The following is a 15,195-nucleotide window of genomic DNA, read 5'->3' on the forward strand; positions in this document are numbered from 1 at the left end:
TTTCTGTTTCCAACTACTAAACACAAAGGACTATTAAAGTAATTTTGTTGAATTTTCTAATTTCTTTACCTTCAGCATCCAATGCCCTCACCATCAGTTCCAGTGGTGAATCATCTACATAAAGTTCCCGAGTTCGAGATATAATTTCAATTCTATTTATCACATCAACCTTGACATCACAGCGCAGCTCATGGTCAGTCACTACAATGAACCCAAAAACTGAGAATTTAATTCAACAGGTCATGAATCTATTAAATGTCTTAAACGCTCAGAAGCTTATTCTAAATATTATAAAAAAGAAAGGCTGTAACAGTTGCTTTCAACCTGAGGAAGAAAACAGCATAATGACAAAATATAAAAACTTCTGTTTAGCCCTGGCTGGTTTGGTTCAGCGGTTAGAGCGTCAGCCTGTGGTCTAAAGAGACCCAGGTTCGGTTCCTGCTAAGGGCACAAACCTCGGTTGCAGTTTGTCCCTGGCCCCAGTTGGGGTTGTGTGGATGGCAACCAGTCGATGTGTCTCTCTCACGTTGATGTTTTTCTCTCTCTCTTCCTCCCTCCCGCTCTATCTGAAGATAAATGCAAAAAAATGTCCTGGGGTGAGGATAAAAAACAAAACAGAAAACTTCTGTTTATAATAAGAGACACTAGACCAGTGACTCCCAAACAATGATGTTTTTAATTATCCATGGAAAAAGGAGAAAAGTAATTTTAATATGCTTTCTATTTATTTATTTTTTAGAGAGATGGGAAGGGAGAGATAGAAATATCGATCAGGCCCAGCCAGTGTGGCTCAGTGGCTGAGGGTTGACCAGTGCACCAAGAGATCGCTGGTTCAATTCCCAGTCAGGGCACATGCCCAGGTTGTGGGCCAGATCCCCAGTGGGGGGCATGCAGGAGGCAGACAATCGATGTTCTCTCTCATCGATGTTTCTATCTCTCTCTCCCTCTCCCTTTCTGTCTCTCTCAAATTAATAAAGAAATTAATATTAAAATAAAAAGAAAAGAAACATCGATCAGCTACCTCCTGCACACCCCCTACTAGGGATCGAGCTGCAACCCAGGCATGTGCCCTGACCGGGAATCAAACCAGGACCTCTCAGTCTATGGGAGGATGCTCAATCCACTGAGCCACACCAGCCAGGCAGAGAAAAGTAATTTTAAAATAGCAAATAATTAAATGTGTTCACTTTAAAGGACCATACTTTATTCTTACATTCTATCTTACCTTTGAAGTGTTAAAATGTTTTTCCTTTCATGAAATTATGGTAATAGATTTTTAAAAATGTATTTAGTTAATTGAAATGGTAGCAACCATATGTCAATCCTACCAAAATATTTCTCTCTTTATTTTTTCAAGTATTTCCCCCTTTCTGGACCATGAGATTAAAAAGCCTGGGAACCATGAGTTAGATACAACCAGAGTTCCAGTCTAACCAGAGTTCCAGTCCAGATAGCCATAATGAAATTCATAAACACAAGTTGAAACAAGATGAAATAAAAATTGTTTGGTACTATCTTTTAACAATACGCCCTCCTAGTCCTGGCTGGTTTGGCTCAGCGGTTAGAGCATTAGTCCGTGGGTCAAAGGGTCTCAGGTTCAATTCCGGTCAAGGGCATGTACCTCAGTTGTGGTTAGGTCCCCAGCCCTGGTTGGGGTCATGCGGAAGGCAACCAATCAACGTGTCTCTCTCACACAGATGTCGATTTCTCTCTCTCTTTATCTGAAGATAAATAGAAAAAAAAGTATCCTTGGGTGAGGATTTAAAAAAAAAAGAACAATACTCCCTTCTATCACATTTACCATGTGTTAGAGATCTACAAAGTCAACCCATTCTGCTGTTGTAACTACACATTTTTAGGTTTAGCTTCATCTTCAAGAAACAAAAAGCAAAGTAACTACCATTGCAATACCTCAAATTACTAATGGACATCAGGGGTAAACTCTGTTCCTCGCTGTAATACAAGTAAATATTCCTCAAAAAAGGCTAAAAAGCATAGAAATGTTATTTCCTTTTTTTTGGTCAATCCTCACTGGAGGATATATTTCCATTGATTTTTTAGATAGAGTGGAAGGGAGGGAGAGAGAGAGAAACATCAATGTGAGAGAGAAACACCAATTGGATGCCCCACCCTGCACGACCCCAACTGAGGGGGTGATGAACCAGGGGAGTCAAGCCAGGTACTCGCCCTTGACCAGGAATCGAACCCGCGACCCTTTGGTCTTCTGGCCAGGGCTTAAATGTTATTTCAGTAAAAGCTATACTTTGTTTCACAAGAAACATAAACATTGAATTAATAATCCTGAAACTACTTTGTATTTACACTAGGGTTCAACAAATATATTGCAGGAAATGAATGTCAAGTTTCTCATTGTCAGAGAAAGAAGTCACCAAAGGATAAGAACGAAATAAATCAGTATGAGCTCATGTTTATTTTAATATATATGTAGATAGATAGATACAGAAATATAAATATGTATGTATATACATGGGTTAGTATACATACATATATTTCCTAGCACTCTCTGCTGAGAGGGCCTTGAAGCAATGACACTCCAGTTGCAACAAGCACACTACCACACAGATCTTGGTTTCTAAATATAGTTCTCTAACAAAAAGAACCAGGACTCCTTGAGGAAAAGAATGGGCAGGGAAATACAAGATGGTCCCAGCTCATTTTGTAGTGCTAAAAAGAAAGTACTAAAATGAATGAATTAATCTGTTAGTTAAGATGGTGGCAAGACCAAAGGGCACAGGGGCCAACCTGAAAGAGCTTCCAATAGCCAAAGCTAGAAAAACTGGAGTAACAAAATTTATTATGAGAAAGAAAAAAAATATAATGAAGCCAGGATGAGAGAACCATAGAAATGCAGAGCCAAGACAAAACAGAGGGAGCAGAAATGACAGATACTGTATTTCCTGCTGCCCTCTCATTTATTCTAGCTTCCAATAGACTACTCTTTTTTTTTTCTTTTTTTAAATCCTCACTGGAACCCTGGGCTGTTTGGCTCAGCAGTTAGAGCATCGGCCTGTGGACCAGAGAGACCGGGGTTCAGTTCCCACTAAGGGCGTGTACCTTGCTTGCAGTTTGTCCCTGGCCCCGGTTGGGGTCGTGTGGGTGGCAACCAGTCGATTGTCTCTCTCACATCAATGTTTCTCTCCCTCTCTTTCTCCCTCTCTCCCTCCCCCTCTATCTGAAGATGAATGCAAAAATGTCCTCGGGTGAGGATAAAAAAATCCTCACTGGAGAATACCTTTCAATTTGTTTTCAGATAGAGTAGGAGGGAGAGAGAGAGAGAGAAACATCGATGTGTGAGAGACACATGGACTGGTTGTCTCCCCCAGGACCCCAACCAGGGACCAAACTGCAACCAAGGTACATGCCCTTGACTGGAATTAAACCCGCAACTCTTTGGTCCTCGGGCCAACACTCTAACCACTGAGCCAAACTGGCCAGGGCCCAATAAACTCCTTTGGATAATATGATTATAATCCAGTGCAGTAACTAATCAATCAATAAGTACTTATTAAACATCAATCACTTGCTGAGCACAGTGCAAAAAGTACTGACATCCAGCCGGGCCAATGTGGCTTCGTGGTTGACTCATGCACCAAGAGGTCACCAGTTCGATTCCCGGTCAGGGCACAGGTGCCCAGGTTGCGGGCCAAATCCCCAGTGGGGGGCATGCAGGAGGCAGCCAATCTACGTTCTCTCTCATCGATGTTTATATCTCTCCCTCTCCCTTCCTCTCTCTCTAAACTCAATCAAGAAAAATAATTTTTTTTAAAGTACAGACATCCAGTTGTCCAAACCCTTTCTTCATCCTCGATGTGAGCTTTTTCGCCTAAGGTTATCTCCAAACTCCTCTACTATCCTGAATCTAAAGTTAAAAGTCTAGATTTTCTACTGCAAAAAGGCATATTAATATATTTACTGACTACATCTGGATGGATACAGAGAAGTGGTTGCCTCTTAGAGATATGAAATTAGAGAAAAACTGACTTTTCACTATATAACCTTTTTTTTTTTTTTTTTTAATCCTCATCTGAGGACATTTTTCCATTTTTTGTACAGACAGAGTGGGAGGGAGAGAGAGGAAGAGAGAGAGAGGGAAACATCGATGTGAAAGAGACACATCGAGTGGCTGCTATCCACACGACCAACCAGGGCCGGGGACAAACTGCAACCCAGGTACATGCCCTTAGCGGGAACTGAACCCGGGCCTCTCCGGACCGCAGGCGGACGCTCTAACCGCTGAGCCAAACCGGCCAGGGCTATATAACCTTTTATATTCTTTGAAGGTTTTATCCAAATCAAGGTAATGGCCAGTCAAAACAAAACAAAACAAAACAAAACAAAAAAAATCAAAAGAGGGAAGAGAGGGTCAATGGGGGGGGGGGGGGGCATCTGTAATACTTTCAACAATAAAGATAAAAAAAGAAAATCAAAAGATCCAGCATCTTACCAAATTGAGTATGCCCACCTTGTCTCTCACCTCTACCCATCATCTCTGTCATAGCCACTAATTTTCTTTACTACACTATCACTAAAAATGTAACCAAAATTCTAAGTACCTCAAGACCAATAAAGTGCTTCAACCTTTTTACCTTTACAGATGCCTTATAATTAATAGACAATTCAAAAAATATTTGCCAAATGAATGGACAATTATTTCTAAAAACACGTTTTTATTGACTTTGTAGAAAGAGAGGAAGGGAGATAGAAACATTGATGTGAGAGAGATACATTGATCAGCTGCCTCCTGCACACTCCCTACAGGGGATGGAGCCCACAACCCAGGCAGGTGCCCTGACTGGGAATGGAACCAGGATCTCTCAGTCCATGGGATGATGCTCAATCCACTGAGACACACTGGCTGGGCTGAACAATTTTTTTTAGGCATTTTCTTCGCTTTCAAAATGTCCCCTCCCTCTCCACCTCCACCCTTTCCTACTTCAGAGTGCCAGTTTCTAGTCAGGTGAAAATGCACCTGGTAGGACACTGAGACTGGCACTGATCTTTGGGAGTTTCCATCATCTATGTATACAATTGTATTTAGAGAAAAATATTAATTTGGGCCCTGGCTCAATTGGTTGAGCGACATCTCATGCACCAAGAGGTCACTGGTTTGATCCCAGCTCAGGGCACATGCCCAGGTTTTGGGTTTGATCCCAGTAGGGGGTGTGCAGGAGGCTGCTGATCCATGTTTCTCTTTCTCTCCCTCTACCTTCCTCTCTCTCTCGCTCTACCTTCCTCTCTCTCTAAAATCAATAAAAACATAATTTTAAAAATATATATTAATTTTGGGAAAGTTGATTTAAAAAATACTTAACTTTGGAATATTTGTAAGTCAAATGGAATTAGGCTGAGAGCCTGATTTGACATTTTTCCTAGCAATTGTGTGAATGAATCTTTTGATATCAGAATGAATTCATATAGTTAAGAGTAATTACATTAAAAATAGCACACGTGACCAAAGCAATGCTTCTTTTCTGACCTTGGTATTCTCCTCTAGCCTTCATAGCTGCCCTGCATGACATGGTCCTCAAAGAGTCTCATCTTTGAGAATTTCATATAATATTTCATTGATTCCAAGACACTCATTTTTTAGACATTTTACTACCTCTGAAACTGAGATTTTATCTTATAACTGATGACATCTCACAATTGTTGTCAGCCAGGCAGTAGTCATGACATAGTTGTAATTGACTGAACATTAAAAGGGCCAGCATCAGATGTGTGGAATGGGTATTATTAGCTGGAAGAAAATTTGGTGGATAATAGTAGAACACTATTGCCTGGCCGGTGTGGCTCAGTGGATTGAGAGTCCTCCTATGGATTGGGAGGTCCTGGTTTGATTCCCGGTCAGGGCACATGCCCTGGATGGGGGTTTGATCCCCAGTAGGAGGCATGCAGGAGGCAGCTAATCAATGTTTCTCTCTTACATCGATGTTACTCTCTCTTTCTCTCTTCTTCTCTCTCTAAAAAATCAATAAAAACATATTTTTAAAAAATAGCAGAACAGTCCTGGCCTGTTTGGCTCAGCGGTTAGAGCGTCAGCCTGCGGATCAGAAAGACCCGGGTTCGGTTCCCGCTAAGGGCATGTACTTCGGTTGCAGTTTGTCCCCGGCTCTGTTGGGTTGTGCGGGTGGCAGCCACTCGATGTGTCCCTTTCACGTTGATGTTTCTCTCTCTCTTCTTCTCTCTCCCTCCCACTCTATCTGAATAAAAAATGGAAAAATGTCCTCGAGTGAGGATAAAAAAAAATAGCGGAACAGCCTGGTCGGTGTGGCTCTCTGGTTGAGCATCAACCCATGCACTAAGACGTTGCCAGTTTGATTCCCAGTCAGGGCACATGCACAGGTTGTGGGCCTGATCCCCAGTGGGGGGAATGCAGGAGGTGGCCAATCGATGTTCTTTCTCATGGATGTTTCTATTTCTCTCTCCCTAAAAATCAATAAAGAAAAAAAAATTAAAATAAATAAATAAATAAATAGCGGAACACTATTTTATCCCCTAGAAACCAAATGGTTAAGGAGATGGAGTGAGAAAGGTGGTGACTCATGTGCTAGGAGCCTTTCCAAGGCTGGAGACAAAAACAGATTAGCTCTATATAATTTGCAAAGGCAAGTTAAGAGTCCAATACTTAGAGCTTTCAGGTGTGTTTTTTTTTTTTAATTAATTATTTTAAGAAATGCCACATCATGAACAGTCTTGGTGGCAAGGAAGATGTTGTGGGAATGAACATAGATATTGATGATTCCTAGTCAAAAAGTAATTTATTTATTTATTTTTTTGGTACATGTTCCTAGCGGGAACCGATCCCAGGACTCTCTGGTCTGCAGGCCGATGTTCCAACTGCTGAGCCAAACTGGCCAGGGCATAATTTAGATAAGGTAAAAATGTTAAGTTAGTTTTAGGAATCTCTTAACCAGTTTATTTTATTTATACTTTCCTTTTTATTAGCCATGAGAGTGATATATAATAAAAAAAACTATCTAATTAAGTCAAAGAGTTCTTCAATAGGTATAAAGTATAAATTCCAAATGAAGAAAATCATAGTTTGTCAGTATTTTTCTTTCTTAGTGGTACATAAAATAACAGTGGTACATAAAAATAGCTTTAAAATAGATGGTGCCCTGGCCGGTTTGGCTCCGCGGTTAGAGTGTCGGCCTGCGGTCCAGAGAGACCCGGGTTCGGTTCCCGCTAAGGGCATGTACCTCAGTTGCAGTTTGTCCCTGGCCCTGGTTGGGTCATGTGGGTGGCAACCACTCGATGTGTCCCTTTCACGTCGATGTTTCTCTCTCTCTCTTTCCCTCTGACTCTATCTGAACAAAATATGGAAAAAAGTCCTCGGGTGAGGATTAAAAAATAAAAATAAAAATAAAATAGATGGCATCTTCAATTACATGAAATATGATATACCAAGCATCTTAAACTTCTCTTTAATAACACAGTATAGATATGTCATTTATCAAAACATTTAAAAGCCATACAGACATCTCTAGCCTATCAATATGGTAATGAAGTACCAGAAACTCAGCTATACAAAGAGCCCTGCTCTGATTTTGGATACAAATAGTATTTTTTTAACTGATCTGGTCCACAACAGACTAGTGCAGTACTTGCCAAACTTGAGTATGTATGAGAATCACTCAGAAAGTTTGTTTTGGACCCACCCCAGAGATTCTGACATAGCAGAACTGATATGGGGCCTAAGAATTTACATTTCTGCCCTGGCCAGTGTGGCTAGGTTGGTTGGCCAGAAGGTCACAGGTTCCATTCCTGGTCAGGGCACATACCTAGGTTGCTGGTTTTATCCCCAGTAGGGGCATGGGCGTGTGGCAACCAGTTGATGTCCCTCTGTTTCTCATCTCTCTCTCTCCCTTACTCCCTCTCTTAAAAACAAAACAAAAAAACTCACTAAAAAATAATTTACATCTCTGACAAGCTCCCAGGTGATACTAATGATATAGGTTCACTGACCACACTTCACGAACATACTCGTCTTTCTACTATTGCCTTTTGTCTCACTCAAGATCAGTCTCAGACCTTAACACCTAAGATAGTTCAGATAATTCCTTCTCCTCTTCACCAATTCAAACAACCAGTTTCCACTTTGTATCAGGCTCCATACCAGGTGCTGAATATACAGGGGGATGTGGTGTATGCAGAATAGGATGCTACAATTATTTTACTATTACATAGAGTGTTTTCTCTCAACATACCTATCTCTCGAGCAAGAATGATACTGCTGAGGCGTATTGGTTGGGTAGCTTCGGCAACGAGTACAGCTTTCTGGGAACATAATGTACCTTTTTCATATAAAGGCTCAACAGTTACTGCATCATGATGGGTGGAATGCCTGCCAGAACAAAATGCTTAAGAGTATGAAATAAGAATAAGTGGGTTAAAATGAACTTTTGGTGGAACACAGATTCTTTTAGTTTGTCTATATTACACACTACCAGGTGTATTTAAATGACACTCTTCAAAATAGAAACATATCTTAGGAAGCAAGATTTAAGTGTGGGTGCCCTAGCTGGTTTGGCTTAGCAGTTAGAGCATCGGCCCGCAGACCAAAGAGTCACGGGTTTGATTCCACTCAAGGGCACATACCTGGATTGCAGTTCAGTCCCCAGCCTTGGTCCAGGTCATGTGGGAGGCAGCAAGTAGATGTGTCTCTCTTGCATCCATGTGTGTGTGTCTCTCTCTCTCTCCTTTCCTCCCACTCTGTCTGAAGATAAATGGAAAAAAAAAAAATCCTCGGGAGAAGATTTTTAAAAAGTACATTAAAAAAATATTTAAGTGGGACAGACTGATAGAACCTTTCCCCAATGATCCCAAGTGCAAAATTACATTCCTTCCTCAATGTTTAAAATTAGATTACTACATTCTTCCCTCCATATGTAAAAATAGGATTGATGTGTTTCCAATAATGAGAGAAGTGGGTTTCTCACACTCTGACGAATGAATTTCCTTCAATTCTAGAAATGGCTGCTGATATCTAAAATGGAAAAGTTGGAGAAATTATGAGGTGCATCCACCTAAAAAAATCACTAATATATATTTTTTTATCCTTACCCGAGGACATCTTTACATTTTTTTGTTCAGACAGAGTGGGAGGGAGAGAGAGGAAGAGAGAAACATCCATGTGAAAGGGACACATCGAGTGGCTGCCACCCGCACGACCCAACCAGGGCCGCGGACAAACTGCAACCAAGGTACATGCCCTTAGCGGGAACTGAACTGGGGGCTCTCTGGACCGCAGGCCAACGCACTAACCGCTGAGCCAAACCAGCCAGGGCTCACTAATATTTTTGGATGGATGGAATGATTTTCATCCTGGAAAGATTCCTTGCATCATCCTCTCAATAAGGAAATACATCACACTGGGTCATCTTACAATTATACTTCCCTTATACTCCCTCAAAAAATGGGATGTGAACTTCCTACCCTCTGAACAAACCCTGGTGCTTCTCTTAGGAGATGGTAAAAGGAAATTTACTTCTTTTAGGGTTAACCCTCTGATACCTTGGAGCCCAATTCAGTTAGGCTGCCTCACATCTTAAGTAACCACACAACTTATCATTGGGTCCTCCCACACAAAATCATGTCTTTCCATCCTCCGTCAGACAGTCAGCCCCCTGGAGTTGAGTCCCCCTTGTCCTCACAGTTCAAGAGGGTACTCCCCTGGCCATTGTGGCTCAGTGATTGAGCGTCAACCCATGTACCAAGAGGTTTCTGGTTTGATTCCCAGTCAGGGCACATGCCCAGGTTGTGGGCCCGATTCCCAGTGGGGGGCATGCAGGAGGCAGCCAATCAATGTTCTCTCTCATGGATGTTTCCATCTCTCCCTCTCCCTTCCTGTCTCTCTCTCTAACATCAATAAAGAAAAAAAAAAAATATTTTTTTTAAGATTTTACTCTTGTTTAAGGAGGTAAATATATTACAGGCAGATCTCAACTTCACCCAAAATGAATCTTTTCATATTACAAGAAGTTTATACTTCATGATCTCTGGGCCTCAGTTCCCTCCTCCGTAAAATAGGAGTAATAGTACTTACTTCACAAGACTACAAAAATTGAGTGAGTTTATACATGTAAAATGCTTAGTCAAGTACACAATAGTTTTGAGACGTCTTCACACTGAAAATCCCACCTTATTGAGTTATTTGGGACCCTTACACCCCAAGTCCTCACTCTAGTTGTTTACATTGGAAGTTATTCACATTGGGTAGTCCCAATACCAGAGGCCTCCTACAGGGGCTTCCCTGACCCCTGGAACCACTCCCACAGCGAAGCCACACAGAGAGGCCAGCCTCGGCATTTCTCTTAAGGTCTCACACATGACCTTAAGATCTCCCACACAAGGGCAGGCCATATCCAGAATCTGGCCATTCCACCCCACCAACACCCCACCCTCCTCCCTGAAGAAAAGTCGCCAAATGAACACAGCAGTCCGGTGGCCCCTCCTATCCTTATTGGGTGGTGTGGGGATGTATCCTCTTGTGACCCACAACCCCTCACCAAGTGTAGCAGCCCCGCTGCGCCACCAGCAGGAAGGGCACTCGGCTGGACTCCCGACCGAAAGGTAGCAACACCTGCGGCACATTAAGCTTGTTGGCCGGGGTCTCAAGCAAAACCAAAAGCAGTAACAGGAGGCGATGTAGAGGCAAGCAGTAAAACAGTCCCAAGCCTCGGGACCCTGGTGCCCCAGGGCCAGTCATGGCGACTACTGGGTTCAGGTTCCCGCTCCACTACAGCCACGCCCTCCGCCTCATTAGCCAATCCTCAGGCGTAACGCCAGCAGGAGGTGGGGCTTCCTCCTGCCTCAGAATTGTGGGAATACCTTTATTAAAAGCTCCAGCAAAACGTGGAAACTTTGGGCACGAATCACTTAAATATTGTATGGCAGATCTTTTAGAAAAGTCAAAATCAATTAGAAAAGTCTAAAAAATTTTTTCTCCCAGTTTAATTTCTTCTGTTGCCTGCCTTATTTTTCACCTAGCCCCACCCCACCCCAATTATTGGGAGGCAGTAATTTCCGTTCAGCACTGGTCCTTGCCTGTTAACGTAAAAATTTCCAGTTTTGAGTATGAACAGCTAGCTGGTCGTTGTCAGATTCATGTCCAGCCTCATGGCCAGGGTGCAGGACCTGCCAGCCACTTGGTGTCTCTAAAAAGGGCTGGTAGATGATTATTATTTCAAATCTTCACATTCACCTGATAATACATGTTACCTTTATTTTACAGAAGATGAAACTCAGTGTTATCAGGACAAAACTAGGAATCTCAGAGCCAAGTTTTGAAATCAGTTTTGGTCTGCTGTACTCGAAAGTCCTGTCACTACCACCTACAAAAATCTGATTTTTAACCCAAACCTCAGTTCCTGTGGAGAAAGCACACTTGGATTAGTAAATAAAAAGTCAAGTAGAGCTGAGGGTTGGAGGGACTGGTTCTTTATTTTAAAAAGATACTTATCAATTTTCAGTATCAAAACAGTTGCACTATTGGTTTTCTTTCTCCCAACTGGCCCCCAAAGAGACCACACCAAAGGAGAGTACATTTTAAGTCAATAAGCTGCAGGATGCGCACCTAACAGACCTCATGGAAACCTCACCAAAAATGGGTTATTGGGCAGGGAAAGAAACTTTTAAAGATCAGCACACTGCCAGCCCAGACTGTAGCGAACTTCACAGCCAGATGGGGTGGCCAGTGTACCCCAACCCCAAAGAAGCAAAGTTTCAAAATAATACAAAATTTAAAAAGTTTTGTACATAAACTATTCAAGATTTCTCCAGCACTAACTGATACAAAGCACAATGAGATGGCACTTTTAGAGACAGCAGCTTCAGACCCAGAGAAGGGTGATGAGATGAGTTTCATATGGCTAAATCAGTGGCAAAAACATAATTTTCTTTCTTTCAAGGAGGCAGGAGAGCAAATAATTGGTCACTTCAACATAAGGGGCACATGATCCATTCTGTGAACCACTGGGAAAAGTGTAGAAATGGGACAAGGATTTGGTCTCAGACAGAGGTCTCATCATTTTAATGTATTTGGTCACTTCTGACGGGGGGGACGGGGACTGCCCAAAGATACCTTAAAAGCTGAAACCTGAACATCTCTGTTTTTTTCAGGGGGGTGAAGGGGGGGTGCTAACTTCTCCTGGAATCACCTTTGATTTGGCTGGTACTCTGCACAAAGCAATGATTCCCCATAGTAGAGTCTTTCTCTGGGCCCTGTTTGGCTCTCAGTAAGGCAGGCCCATACTTCTTTTCCTCCTCTATGGAGAAGACAACATGGATTAAGATGAAATTACCTCCTAAAAGTGAGAAAGAGATTAGACCACTTCTTGACAACTGCTGAATTGTTTGGAATGTTTTACAAATGTTTGCCACATCAACAACAAAAAAGGTAATTACAAAGTGTGTAAATCACAACATGCTTTTAAAGACACTTGGCATTGTGCTCACATTCCCTTAAATGTTGTTCCCAAAGGTGCTCAGCCTCTAGCCCAACCAGAATCTGAGGAGAGGCAGAGACAATTTGGCGAAAAAGACATGGGTGGGGGATGGGAGGCAGTGAAAGGAGAAAGCAGCCTTCCAGTTTAAAGATCAGCCCTCAGTTTAAAGGTCAGCTTCAAGCAGGCTGGCCTCAGGCGGAGTCAGGGTCAGAGGGAGGAGCAGCGGCAGGGCGGGACTGGGGTGGCTCTACATCTCATTCAGGTCAAGCAGAGTCTGGTCCAGCATCCTTTGTGTACAGAGGTGTTCCTCTTTGGTGCATTTCAGTTTATCTGATGGGGGCAAAGGAGAGACATTACAAAACCAGAAGTAAATTTCAAGGTCTACCCACTTTGAGAATTGCTCCTGTTGCAGGGAAGCTGCAGACCAATAAAGCAGTTGCTTTCTCAGCCACACAAGTGAGCTATTGCATCACTTGGTTTTGCAGGGCCTCTGGCTTGCCTATTGAAGTTGCAAGCGCTGCTGTACTTCTGGGGGAGTTGAGAGCCTTATCAGTCATTTCCTCTACCTCCCATACCCAGCCAAGCCTTATAGCTTTCACTCCCCAAAGGAGGCAGCCTTAAATAGCCATCCACTCCTTTAGATTTTGCCCAGAGAACAATACCTACTTGAAATGGCTCACTGGGGTTTGACCATAGAGAATAAGAATGTGTATGTATATTTCTACTAGTAGAAACATCAGGATCTCAACTTGAAAAGAATACAGGGGGATTCTCATGAACTATAAGCTTTCCCCAAAAAGTAAACAGGAAAGGAATAATTGGTGGGATAAATAGAAGAACCCATATAGTTAAAGAATCTCTTTTAAAGAAAACAAAGCCAAGAATACTACCAAACATATATGTGTAAGCAAAACCTTGAGATTTTTGCAGTTTTTATCCAGAACTAGCCTGTGACACAGTTATTTAAAATTAAACATAAAACAAACAAAAAACCCCCATAAAACTAGAAAAAGCAAGAGGGAAAATGGCAGGAAGAAAACCAGCAGCGGGACATCAAAGAGAATCTAATCTACTCAGAAAGTAAACCTCTTTGACAGCTCTAGGGTGGGGGGAAAAACTCAAATCTTCAACACAGAGAAGGTGATGGAACACAGACCTATTAATATCCCAATGCCCTTTTCTTTTCCTTCCTCTTTTGCACTGTCAGAAGGGCCCATCACTGGGCCTGCAGATGAAGCAGTTACAACATCTTGTCAAATCATTCCTTTTATTGTTAGAAAACATCCATGCAAGCAAGGGAATGTATCCTACAGCCAGTGCACAAGTGAAAGAGCAGCAAATAAAGGTATAAAGCAGAAAACTCTCCCAGGTTTTCTCACTATAATCTCTCAGGCCCATCCCTTCATCACCCACAATCTCTTGAAAAAGGGTAGAAATGAAATATTAAACATTCCTACTTTACAGTATTCTTAGGAAGTCAACAATATTCTAACTGCTCCTATTAAAAAGCAATTTGCTTAGGGCAACTTAGTAACTTTAAAAATGACAATCAGGTTTTTTCTGGGGTCCAGGTCAGTGATGTGAGCAATAAGCTCGTATTAATGGGCACCAGGGAGCCCTGACATCAGTCACACAGATCATGCAGCGTTAGCTTCAGTTCATTAGAAAGCAGGTGGTTTCGTTCAAGTTGGCTGTAGAGACGCTCTGCAGCAGCAACAGGAAGGAGAGAAAACAAGAGAGAACAAAGAGGAGGAGAAAGAGAAAAGGGGAAGGTTAGTAGAGTACCAAATGTAAATTTGAGACTTTCAACTAGCTGGCATAGGTAACATGCATCTATAAGGTAGAATGATTACAAAAACGATTCAGACAGAGGGCAATAAGAGTCAAGTTAGTTGATGAAAAGACCAACAGAGGACTAAAATAAAAAACTCAGACTGACAAATTGAAAGGACAACACTGAGGGAGAAAAAACACATACACAATATTATACTTCCTGGGCTGAAAAAAAACAAGGGCAAAGAAAGGAATACAGCTGAAGTATAAGAAATATATTTATAATAAGGATTTGAAAGGACCAAAGTGAACAGTTGAACATTTTCCTGTAGAAGTATTTAAAACAGCATTATGAATGGCAGACTGGGACAAACATCCCTATACCCACTCAATCCTACACTTTCTAATACTTCTTCTTGTAGGCTATGGAATAGACCTCTCATAGTGGTTTATTCAATTAAACCCAACTTCCCCTTTTCTTTTCTTTTTTTTTTTTCCTCACTCGAGGACATTTTACCATTCTTTGTACAGATAGAATGGGAAGGAGAGAGAGGAAGAGAGAGAGAGAGAGAGAAACATCGACGTGAAAGGGACACGAGTGGCTGCCACCTGCACGATCAACCAGGACCGGGAACAAACTGCAACCGAGGTACGTGCCCTTAGTGGGAACCGAACCCGGGTCTCTCTAGACCGCAGGCCAACGCTCTAACCGCTGAGCCAAACTGGCCAGGGCCCAACTTCCCCTTTTCTTAAAAAAAAAAAAAAAATCTGTTAGGGTTAACAGTGTGCCCAACCCCATGGAAGGTGAGTTACTGGTACAAGCCAATCAAAACCATCCTATTCTGCCCTGGCCAGTTTGGCTCAGCGGTTAGAGCGTTGGTTGGCCTGCGGTCCAGAGAGACCCGAGTTTGGTTCCCACTAGGGGCATATACCTTGGTTGCAGTTTATCCCTGTG

General features: G+C 42.2%; 2 protein-coding genes across 12 annotated transcripts in view; both read right to left on the reverse strand.

The window, feature by feature from the left end:
• The window catches only part of NUP210L (nucleoporin 210 like), a 103,107-nt gene extending 91,883 nt beyond the window's left edge, over window positions 1–11,224 (reverse strand). Inside the window, exons 1-3 of the mRNA XM_036272454.1 lie at window positions 10,530–11,224; window positions 8,229–8,365; window positions 70–201 (exon numbers count right to left, since the gene is read on the reverse strand). Coding sequence (XP_036128347.1) covers window positions 70–201; window positions 8,229–8,365; window positions 10,530–10,729 — 469 coding nt within the window. The 5' untranslated portion in view covers window positions 10,730–11,224. The remainder of the gene's footprint in view (window positions 1–69; window positions 202–8,228; window positions 8,366–10,529) is intronic.
• Window positions 11,225–11,417: 193 nt separating this feature from the next.
• TPM3 (tropomyosin 3) overlaps window positions 11,418–15,195 on the reverse strand; it is a 35,304-nt gene continuing 31,526 nt past the window's right edge. For 7 of the 11 annotated variants that reach the window (XM_036272025.1, XM_036272022.1, XM_036272023.1 and 4 more), the window contains one exon: window positions 11,419–12,797. In XM_036272025.1, the coding sequence (XP_036127918.1) occupies window positions 12,715–12,797 (83 nt within the window). In that variant the 3' untranslated portion in view covers window positions 11,419–12,714. Of the gene's footprint in view, window positions 12,798–14,013; window positions 14,172–15,195 lie in introns of those variants that run through there. The other 4 variants (XM_036272026.1, XM_036272033.1, XM_036272034.1 and 1 more) reach the window with 4 other exon arrangements.

This window comes from Molossus molossus, unplaced genomic scaffold, assembly GCF_014108415.1.
Source record: "Molossus molossus isolate mMolMol1 unplaced genomic scaffold, mMolMol1.p scaffold_m16_p_20, whole genome shotgun sequence".
Lineage (NCBI taxonomy): Eukaryota > Metazoa > Chordata > Mammalia > Chiroptera > Molossidae > Molossus > Molossus molossus.